Raw genomic sequence first — 12,500 nt, forward strand, 5'->3', positions numbered from 1 at the left:
TTTTTTCAAGTTATATGCTGTATTACCAGGTCCGAAATAATCAAATCTAAATTAGATAATTTCAAAAGTTACTACTTAAAATTGATACTTTGTACTGAAATCAATTTGTGTGTATTTTTGATAGATTGCGAATCACCATGCATCCCGTAATACATAAACCAGGATACGCTCCTGTTCTTTTTATCACCCCCCCCCCCCCCCCCCCCCCCCCCCCCAACCACTCCACTCCACTCCGCCCACATCGTCATCTCATCGTCACGTCGCCTGACGGTGATTTTGCTGTCTGGCCTCTCTAGTACTAGGTCGGGCTAATTCAAATGAGCCCACCTTATTAACCAGTGTACACTAAATAGAGATTTTGGCAAACGAACTTTTTCTTATTTATTGCCTTACTTGTGCTGGGAAGGTTCCAGTATTGAATTAAATTTATTAATTTACTAATATTATATCAATTTAGTATTAGTTTGTGTTGTTTTAATATATTTGTTTATCCATTTAAATTATTTCTTTTTTTTCCCCTCGTTTTCTTTAGTGTTTCTCAAAACTCATTTATTTAAATTGTTTTCTTATTTGTTTGTTGTTGTTGTTGTTGTTTTTTGTTGTTGTTTTTTGTTTTGTTTTTTAACAAATTAATTTGTTAATTCTTTTTTTTTATATTATTCTTAAAGTAATTACCGCTGTATTTTTATTGCCAGACTAAATATTTTTGCAAAACAATGTAATTTTCTATTGTATTCCCTCTAATAAAACAAAACACTTTTATTCAAAAATCACGACTAAATAAATATATAAAATACAACCACCATTTTGGTTTTCTCAACAATTGAATTAGTATACGAGAAATACTCTTCTGAGTAAGGAGATAGTTGAATTCTAAGTTATAGAGGAAATACGGAAGGGTGGGCAGATTCCGTACTTGCCCGTCCTGAAGCTAATACATACATAAGATGGTTCGCGATGAAGAGGCGGGAAGCAAGGGATTGGTTGGGTAAGGAGCAAAGATAACACGGTAATTATTGTGACGATAGTCAAACGAATACATGAGGAGAGATTGGTAACATTATTTTGTCTTAATTATATTGTATGAAGTATTGGCGAAAGCCTAATATTAAATAAACGTTGTTTTTGTTTGTCTTATTTTGACTATGGAACTGATACTGATACTTGTCATAGCAGACCTGCCTACTTTAGATAGGAAAATAAAAATCGTAGTTTTCAGGGCTAATAAAATCGTAGATATTTTAACTACCCTTTAAAAAAATCACCGGAATTTTCGTCTGTTTTGATAGATATCAAATTTTAAAAAACGAGAAAAAATAATATTGGAAACGTAATAATGATGGTGATGGTGGTATAGTGGTAGCGGTGGTGGTAGTAGTAATGATGATGGTAATATATTATTATTATTATTATTATTATTATTATTATTATTATTATTATTATTATTATTATTAATATTATTATTATTATTATTATTATTATTATTATTATTGTTATTATTATATTATTATTATTATTATTATTATTATTATTATTATTATTATTATTATCATTGTTATTATTATTGTACGTATTGGTGGTATTACTATTGTTGTATTTTTTTTTGGTGGTTATTAATGGTATCAGTTTATTGTTTGGTCCCATTTGCCATTATTTTCCACTTTCATGTATGTGGTCATCAAATTGTATGATTAATTGGCGAAAGCCTAAGATTGAATAAATTTTGTAATATCGTATGGTAACCATCATTGTCGACGACATCGTCGTTGTCATCATAATCATCATCATCATCATCATCATCATCATCATCATCATCATCATCATCATCATCATCATCATTAACAACAACAACAACAATATTAACAACAAGTACAACAATAGAAATAAAAACAATATCAACATCACCATACAATTTCCGTCATCGTCTCCACAACTATCATTCTAACCAACAGCACCACCAAAACCACTACCATAATTACCCCTCACCGCCTCGTCTTCCTCCTCCTCCTCCACCACCACCACCACCGCTACCACTATTCCAACCACTACCACCACCGGCACAATCATTCTGACCACCAAGACAGCAGTAAAAATTATGCAATTTGAGCTCTGAATGAAACTCGAGTCATATCGCTGTTGTTGCTTCTCCATGAAAACTTTAAGGTTACTACGTACTACTGAAAACCAGAAATATGTAAAAGCAATATTAATATCGCCGTTGAGGGATTAAAGCATCTCTTTAATTTTTCGAGTGAAGGAAATGGACTTGTATTGTCAAGGTGTTGTCGCATTATGTCTCGTCGCTTTATTTTTTAGTTGTATTCTCTTTCGTGATTCATTTTTGATTACGTTTGGAAGAATTAAAATCTACTGGTATTGTCATTTCATTGTGAATGTGATTATTGGTGGTTGAAATATTTTTTGTTTAAAGGCGAAAAAAAAAATCAAAAAAAAATTTTATTAAAAAAAAACCAAAAAAATAAAAAATAAAAAATATATATCATATATATATATATATATATATATATATATATATATATATATATATATATATATATATATGACCGAATCCTCTTTGCCCAACCACTGTAAATAGGCTAGAACCGCCACTGATAATAAATAAAAAACAAAAATAAAAAATAAAAGCTAGAGCATTTATATAGTGCAATATCCACTAAACGTGCTCAAAGCGCTTTACATGGGTCCCTGACCAACAGCAACAATTAACATGTAGGACGGGACACGACGCCTGTTAGGCGATAGTACAAGTTTTTTTTCGGACATAGACAACGACCAGGTACTCATTTTACACCTGAGTACGGCGAGAGAAAGTGAGTAAAGAGCCTTTTCCAAGGGCTCATCTATGCGCCGAGCGAGGCTCGAACCCAGGACCTCCCGATCCGAAAGCGAGTGTCATACCACGAGACGACATAGCCGCATAATAAATAAATAAATATGTTATTAATTAATTCATCATCTTTATTATTCAACATATGGCAATATATTGTGGGAAGTAAACATTGGCCATACAATTTGGGTTATGACACACGCACACACACACACACACACACACACACACACACACATTTACATACGCAAATGTACACAAATATTATATATAACACACGCACACACATACAAACATAACACATGATACATACTATACACACACACACACATACACACACACATCTACACATTTGTTACTGTGAATGACATAATCAGTCAGATGGTGAAAAGGTTTGAACTGAGATATTGCCAAGTTTAGTTAGAAGGTCAATTTTTAAAATCAAAAATGAGTTTTTTGGCATAAATGATTAAAGCAACCCTTTTGTACATCTTCGGGAAATAACAAAGCTTAATTTCACTTCTAAATATTTTTTACAGCTAGTCAAGTTGAAAAAGTGTGAAATTTGAGAAAAGTTGCTGGATACCTTTCCCATACATTTAATTATAAATTCATAAACAACCACCCGACTTACTTCAAATAAAGGTTAAAATGCTCCGGTATACGTATGTATCTCAAAGTATTCGGTTTTCATACTGACACATGTGTTATTTCAGTCCGTTGGAATAGACCATATGGCAATGTTCCCATTGAGGATGAATAAAGGAAATTTTAATATTTTTTTTACATTAGTTTTTTTTTAACAAATATTTTTTTCTTCGTTTTAGACATTGGATGCGAATAACCTTGCGGATATTTTTGTGCCCAAGTATCTGAAGACAACTCTGTTATTGACCGGAGTGGCGTAAGTATTGATTTCATACTATAGATAGTTTGAAGATGACGTCACTCAAGCCTTTTTTTATTGTATTTTGCCAACAGCGTTTGTGAGATATTCTCACTGAACTGTATTAACCCGACTATAAACGTTCATGGATACACACAGTTTTGGTCCGTTATACTTCCGGATGGCAATGTTATGAGCTTCTTAGCCAAGCGCATACTATCTATAGAAAAAAAAAAAACAACCCCCCCCCCCCCCATAAAAAAAACCCCAAAAAAAACCCCCAAAAAACCCAACAAAATAAAACCAAAAAATAAACAATTAAAGAAAAACAAAACAAAAAAAAAAATAAAAAAAACAACAAAAAAACAAACAAAAACAAACAAAAACAAACAAACAAACAAGAAGCCATCCAATCTTGAGCTTTTATATAGCGCAATATCCACTAAACGTGGTCAGAGCGCTTTACAAGGGATCCCTAAACAATAACAAAGCTTAACATGTAAGACGAGACATGACGCTTGTTAGGCGATATTTTATTATTTTTGGATACAGACAACGCCGTTAACAACCAAGTATTTACTTATTTTACACCTGGGTACGGTGAGACAATCTGATTAAAGTGCCTTTTCCAAGGAGTCAACTATGCGCCGCTCAGAGCGGGATTCAAGTCCTGGTGAGTGTCATAATATTTTTTATTGAGCTTTTTAGCGTAAAATCCACTAAATGTGTTCAAATCGCTTACATAGGGTCCCTGACCAACAGCAACACGTAACATGTAGAACGAGACATGACGCCTGTTAGACGATATTACAATTTACTTTCCAACAGAAACAACACTGTTAACGGTCAGGTCCTAATTTTACACCTGAGTACGGTGAGACAATGTGAGTAAAGAACCTTTTTCCACTCAGAGCGGGATTCCAGTCCTGGCATACCCCAAGATTACATTAACTTTATTATTTGCACAGAAACGAAATTATAATAGCACCAAAGAAGGCTGGGGGCACCGATCGCTCAGTTGGTAGAGCACACGCGTCACGCGCAATGGGACCAAGATCGATCCCGGGTGCAGTCAAGATTTTTTCTGCCTCACCCCCTCCCCCCTCTCTTCCCCTGTCCACCCAGCAGTGGATGGGTAGCTGAGTCTGTTAAATTTGGCGGGAAGTACTTTGTGATAGACTAGGGTTCTATCCAAAGGATAGCAAGCAATTGCTATTGTCCGTTTCACGCTATAGAAACTCCGACTCCATGGGCCACTTGGCTCTGAAGGACTTAAACAAAAAAACAACAAAAAAAAAAACTAACTAAAGAAAGCTGCACATCTCATTTTGCATGCACTGTGTTGTCATTTGCTTTGTAGTATAGATAGTTCGAAGATGACGTCACTCAGGTCTTTGTTATTGTTTTTTACCATCCGCGTTTATAAGTAATGCTCACTGAACTGTATTAACCTGACTATAAACGTTCATGGATACACACAGTTTTGTGTGTTGGTCCGTTATACTTCCAGATGGTAATGTTATGAGCTTCTTAGCCAAGCACATACTATCTATAGATAGTATTAGTATGCGCTTGGCTAAGAAGCTCAAAACATTGCCAACGGAAGTACGTATAACAGACCAACACACAAAACTGTGTGTAATCATGAACGTTTATAGTCAGTTTAATACAGTTCAGTGAGCATTGAACTGTATTAACCTGACTATAAACGATCATGGTTACACAGAGTTTTGTGTGTTGGTCCGTTATACTTCCGGATGGCAATGTTGTGAGCTTCTTAGCAAGCGCATTCTATCTATACTCTGAGCACATGCCCTTACAGAGATAACGTCAACATAGCATTGCGCATGCGTCTCTCTTATCAACTGAGGAAATCTATCCTTTGATTTACGTTAATGAGATATCACTTTTAAAATGTGCTTTTATAAAATAAAAATATAACCAGTAAATTCATCTTGATAAAAAGTTCACATTGGTGCACCAGTTAAATCGTTTCTCAGCGATCTTTTAGTATGTGAGTTACTGATCCGTGAAGTCAGTGATTTCTCGGCGAGTAATCTTAATCTTGGGTCAAAGGGGTGCTTTCCTTATTATTTTTCATTCTTTGCAACACATCACTGTGAACTTTTCGTCACAATATGTTTATTGGTTCTATTTTTATTTTATAAAGTATATATATATATAACAACATTTTCAAAAGTGATTTCTCAAATATAATTGGATTCAATAGTCTGATGTCACGTCGCCCAGCAAAGGCGGTCATCATGGTTCTAAACAAAGAAAATCGGTACTTTTTATTCTTCATGATGGCTAGAACTTTTCATATGTCTTGTAATCAGAATGTGTAAAAGTCAAAACATGATCAGATTTATAATGTTTTTCCCCCCTCTGGATACGCTTTTATGCTCGTCGGAGAAATATTTCATAAGGGCGTCCGCCATTGTTCCGATAATTTAGAACCAGTTACTAAGTTACCATGCGTCATTACGAGGAAAGTGACGTTACGACTGTTGAAGCGTATTAGTGATATCTCATTAATCAAAGGATAGATTTCCTCAGTTGATAAGAGAGACGTATGCGCAGTGCTATGTTGACGTTCTCTCTGTAAGAGTACATGTAGGTACTGTGTTGTCATTTGCTTTGCAGTATACTTTGAGCACAATGAATCAGTTATTAACTGCTGTACTCTGTAAAACACATATTAAAAATTTTGGCCATAAAACAGGTCCTTCAAATATCGATCAATTTAAATGACCCTCATCTTGGCAAATATCTCAAACCTGGAAGTTCTTTTAAGACTTCACGAAGTCCCAGGTTAAAAAAAAAATCACAAGAATCGGACTATACATCCTGCTACTAAAATAATTATGCCACATTATGATTTAATGTTATGTAACATATTATTTATCAATAGTCCAGAGAATTGGTTTCACACTTCCAATGGGTTGTGAACCCGAAGAGAGGATGGTGTAACGTAACGACTTCTGGTGCCCATACTATGAAGTCTAAGGGCGAAAAAATGGAGAAAAATGTTGAATATCGCATATAAATAGACCTATTCCTTTCAATGGTTGCCTTCTTTATGGGGCAGCGTGGCTCAGCGGTACGGTCTTTGCTTCGTACCCGAAAGACACCGAGTTCGATTACCCACTACACAGTGTGGCCTTGAGAGGTCACCTCGCCCCAACTCAATTTGCGGCGCTGCACTGCGGTTGACCTGGAGTATTCCAGTCATCCCTTGGAATAGACCCTAAACACATATTTCCCTATACGATGTATAAAGAGAGTTTATTATTATTATTATTATTATTATTATTATTATTATTATTATTATTATTATTATTATTATTATTATTATTATTATTATCATTATTTATTATTATCATCATCATCATATCATTCATCTCATTCTTCTTCTTCTTCTTCTTCTTCTTCTTCTTCTTCTTATTATTATCCTTATTTTCTTTATTTTCTTTATTATATTATTATTTATTATATTATTATTATTATTATTATTATTATTATTATTATTATTATTATTATTATTATTATTATTATTATTATTATTATTATTATTATTATCATTATTATGTTTGTTGTTGTTATTGTTATTGTTATTGTTATTGTTGTTGTTATTGTTGTTGTTATTATTACTATTATTATTATTATTATTATTGTTGTTGTTGTTGTTATTGTTATTGTTATTGTTGTTGTTATTGTTGTTGTTATTATCATTATTATTATTATTATTATTATTATTATTATTATTATTATTATTATTATTATTATTATTATTATTATTCATTTATATATTTATTTATTTATTTTATTTGTCTCTTTTACTTTGGCAGGATTTGCTCGGGGATGTCTTACTACGGGACTGCTCTCCTGACGACGACGCTGTTTGACAAAGAGGACGGATGCCATGGTGAATAATCTGTCTGTCTCTGTCAGTCACATGATCATAATGACAATAATAATAATGATAATAATAATAATAATAATAATAATAATAATAATAATAATAATAATAATAATAATAATAATAATAATGATAATAATGACGACGACGACGACGATGATGATGATGATGATGATGATGATCATGATGATGATGGTAATGATGGTGATGATGGTGATGATAATAATAATAATAATAATAATAATAATAATAATAATAATAATAATAATAATAATAATAATAATAATAATAATAATAATAATAAAAACAATAATAATAATAATAATAAGAAGAAGAAGAAGAAGAAGAAGAAGAAGAAGAAGAGAAGAATGATAATAATGATAATAATGATAATAATAATATAATAATAATAATAATAATAATAATAATAATAATAATAATAATAATAATAATAATAATAATAATAATAATAATAATGATAATAATAATAATAACAATAATAATAATGATGATAATTATCGTCGGGCACCGACGTCTTTATCCGGAAGACGGCAGAGGACGGCAGTGCCGGGTCGTCGGAGTCAGTCTCCGGTGTGGGTTAGCCCTTCGTCACGGACTCTGGTCTTTTCCTAAGGCTATTGAGATCCAGGCCTGTCCACTCTTTAATGTTGTCTTGCCTTAGTTTTTTTTTTCTGTCTTCCTCTTTTCCTCTATCCCTCTACAGTGCTCTCCCTACATGACAGTTTTGCACAGATTATAATGGCGGACAGTGAGTCTGAACCATGACAATTTCCTTATTTTGACCATTGACAACAGTGGTTCGATCCTGTCCTCCTGCTCGATCCTCTACCTCTTCTAAAATATCCTTATTTGTCCTGTGCTCCAAATATGGAACTCTCAGGATTTTCCGATAGCTCTTATGGTGAATAATAGCTCACTTGATAATCTCTTGGACCTCAATGGGGAACAAACAAAAATCACGTCCCAAGATAAGAACACAACTACCAAAAGAAAGTAAAATGTGAGTTGTATTCAATAGTAACAACCAGTGAGATCATTTATTGTGTCCTTGAGAACAACTAACAACAAAACAACTCACTTTGTTTTGGTGATCGTCGCCTTTTCTTGTAACGCAATAGATAGTATGCGATTGGCTTAGAAGCTCATAACATTGCCATTCGGAAGTATAACGGACCAACACACAAAACTGTGTAACCTTAAATACTTATAGTCTGGTTAATACGGTTTAGTGAGAATTACTCATAAACGCGGATGGCAAAAAGCAATTACAAAGACCTGAGTGACGTCAACTTCAAACTATCTATAGATAGAATGCGCTTGGCCAAGGAGTTCACAACATTGCCATCCGGAAGTATAACGGACCAACACACAAACTCTGTGTATCCATGAACTTTTATAGTCTGGTTAATACAGTTTAGTGAGAACAACTCACAAACGCGGATGGCAAAAACAATAACAAAGGCCTGAGTGACGTCATCTGCATACTATCTATAGAGAACAAAAGTGTGATGTCAAAAGACTGGTTCGCGAAGTCCCAGATTAGAGAGGTTTTTTTTTTCCAAGATGAGGGTCATTTAAATCGATTGATATTTGAAGGACGAGTTTTATGGCCAAATTTTAAAATATGGGTATTTTCCAGAGTTACAATGGAAATATTCGCAAACCAACACACACACAAAACATGATTTAAAAATAGCAACAATGGCTGTCACACTCAACAGCTCTCTCCTGTGGCAATGTGGTCTTGTGATATGACACTCGCTTTCGGATCGGACTGTCCTGGGTTCAAGCCTCGCTCGGCGCATAGTTGAGTCCTTGAAAAAGGCTCTTTACTCACATTCTCTCACCGTACTCAGGTGTAAAATGAGTACCTGGCCGTTAACAGCGTTGTCTCTGTCGGAAGAAAATGGAATATCGCCTAACATGAGTGATGTCTCGTTCTACGAGTTACGTATTGCTGTTTGTCAGGGACCCATTGTAAAGCGCGTTGAGCACGTTTAGTGGATATTGCGCTAGATATATAAAAAGCTAGTTTTTTTTTTCTTTCTCCGCCCTCGAATACAAATACTCAGAATTGAGTCGACTTCGAGTAACATTCAGATTCAGATTCAGAAAATATTGTCCATTGCAACAATGAAAAAAACCAGGCCCATAAATGGATTCAATAGTCTGATGTCACATCCGCCCAGCAACGAATCTAAACAAAGAAAATCGGTACTTTTTAGTCTTCATGCTGGCTAGAACGTTTTCATATGTCATGTGATCAGAATGTATAAAAGTCAAAACATGATCCGATTTATAATGTTTTTCTTCTCTGGATTCACTTTTATGCTTGTCGGAGAAGTATTTCATAAGGGCGTCAGCCATTGTCATGTTCCGATAGTTTAGAACAAGTTTCTAAGTTACTATGCGTCATTACGAGGAAACTGGCGTCACGTCTGTTGAACCCTATTGCGTACGGTTAATATACCTGCAAATATGGGCGCCTAGGACATAACAAAAATTCATAAATATCCTATTTGCTAAACTTTAAATAAAAATTTTTAAAAAGGAAAAATTAAATCCCTTAATTCATCCCAAAGGGGAAATTTGTCTTAATGGTCTATTCCAAGGGAAGTCTGGAATAGCCCAGGCGTCAGCCACAGTGCAGCACCCGCAAAGTGAGCTAGAGCGAGGTGACTTACTCAAGGCCACACAACGAGGCGAGTAGTCGAACTCGGTACCTTTTGGTTACGAAGCGAAGACCGTACCACTGAGCCACGCTGCCCTAATACATTATTGAATCGAAGTGACTATTCTCACCCCCCGGATGCTAGTCTTCATAATAGTACACCCGGATGTAGTCTCATTAGTAGTCACAATTGTTGTATGTTTAATCCAAGGTTGTAATGCAGTAATTGTAGTTTCTTGTCACAAGTTGCAATTAAATAAAAAAAAAATCAATCAAATCCAAATCGCAAAAAGCCGGCGACGTTTTTTTCGGTAATCCAATCGGCCGGGGGGGGGGGGGGGGGGGTGAGAATAGAGGCAGCCTTATTGAATAGTGGTGGGTAAGATGTGGGGGCAGCATGGCTCAGCGGTACGGTCTTTGCTTCGTACCCAAAATGTACCGAGTTCAACTACCCGCCTCGTTGTGTGGCCTTGAGCAAGTCACCTCGCCCTAGCTCAATTTGCGGCGCTGTACTGCGGCTCACGCCTGGGTTATTCCAGTCTTCCCTTGGGATAGACCCTAAAGACAAATTTCCCCTTGGGGATGAATAAAGGGAATTTTATTTATTTTTAACAAATTATTTTATGTCAACGTGTGTTTATTTACAAGACCGATAGCCAAATTGTTATGGTATCATTGTTGTATTTATTAGAAATACTCTCAAACCAAAACAAAACGTTGTCATTAGAACAATGTTAACACACTCAATCCTAGAGATTTTTGCTAAGTTTCAAAATCGGAAAAAATGTATTAAAATGACCATGTACATAGATCTGTCATCTGCATTTTTTGCGGCCGCAAATATCAGGGCGATCCGCAAATTGTGGCAAATTTCCCAAAATTGGCAAATCGTGGCAAATTTTGGGAAAATTGGCAAATCGCGTGGCAAATGTTGGGGAAAAAAAAAGAAGCGAAAACAAAATAACGAGAGAAAAAAGTGCGGAACTTGAGAAATGTTGCAGCTTTGCCTGGGCCCAAACCAAGGGAAGCTACTCTCTACGGATAATGATCCTTTAAAATCTGTGTAACAACGCTATTCATAATTTAGCCTCCTTAAATGTAATAAATTGTCTTTTATATATTCTTTTTTCTGTACCGCGTGTTAATTTTTACCGAAACGCTTAGTTCTCCTCTGCAAATGTTTTGGCAAATTTCTTGACAAATTTTGGGGGGTTTTTTTTGGCAAATTTTGGCAAATTTTAGGTCCCAATTTGGCAAAAAATGCAGATGACAGATAGATGGTTTTATTCAACTGTCATTAACATGTAGTAATGAAAAACATTAGCTTTGATACAATGCATACAATTTGTCTCATAAAATTGAAATAAATAGGCATGGGGTAAAAGTAACTTGGGTAAACGACGGATATGGTCGGTGTTAGGGTTGAGTGAGTTAAATCAAGCCCATAATGGGAGCGATCTATATGTTTAATCTTATCTTATCTTACTAAAGGCTTCGTATAGGAATTATCTTTTAAATGCCTTATACAATAGTTACTAATTACAGAATCTCATATAGCTTGCATTGTATCATTCACAGACAGTTTTACGCAACTTTGAATGTCAGGAAAAATGTATCAATACGGCATTGTAAAATCGAAAAATACTATCATAGAATACTGGGAATTGAAAATTGGTCATGATCGAATGAATCATAAATGTACAAAGTTCATAGTACAATGAAATATTGTGCGGGTATGTGGTCTAGTGGTATGACACTCGCATTCAGATCGGACTGTCCTGGGTTCAAGCCTCGCTCGGCGCTTAGTTGAGTCCTTTGGAGAAGGCTCTCTACTCAGATTCTCTCACCGTACTCAGGTGGAAAATGAGTACCTGGCCGTTAACAGCGTTGTGTCTGTCCCAAAAAAGTAGAATATCGCCTAACAGGCGTTATGTCTCGTCCTACATGGTATGTGTTGCTGTTGGCCAGGGACCCCTTGTAAAGCACTTTGAGCACGTTTAGTGGACATTGCGCTATATAAAAGCTCAATTAAAAAAATATATGAATGACAACAATATTCAGGTTTTCGACCATCCGAATCATCGATGACATGATAATTACTCGTATGTTATGTAAAATAATTGGATATTTCTTAATCTTAATCATTGTAAAC

General features: G+C 34.9%; 1 protein-coding gene across 3 annotated transcripts in view; it reads left to right on the forward strand.

The window, feature by feature from the left end:
- Window positions 1–12,500, forward strand: part of LOC144968105 (synaptic vesicle 2-related protein-like) — a 41,964-nt gene that overhangs the window by 20,151 nt on the left and 9,313 nt on the right. For all 3 annotated transcript variants that reach the window (XM_078906102.1, XM_078906103.1, XM_078906104.1), the window contains 2 exons: window positions 3,676–3,752; window positions 7,586–7,662. In XM_078906102.1, the coding sequence (XP_078762228.1) occupies window positions 3,676–3,752; window positions 7,586–7,662 (154 nt within the window). The remainder of the gene's footprint in view (window positions 1–3,675; window positions 3,753–7,585; window positions 7,663–12,500) is intronic.

The sequence above is a fragment of the Berghia stephanieae genome, chromosome 3, assembly GCF_034508935.2.
Source record: "Berghia stephanieae isolate SIO BIC M18660-M18661 chromosome 3, UCSD_Bste_1.3, whole genome shotgun sequence".
NCBI lineage: Eukaryota > Metazoa > Mollusca > Gastropoda > Nudibranchia > Aeolidiidae > Berghia > Berghia stephanieae.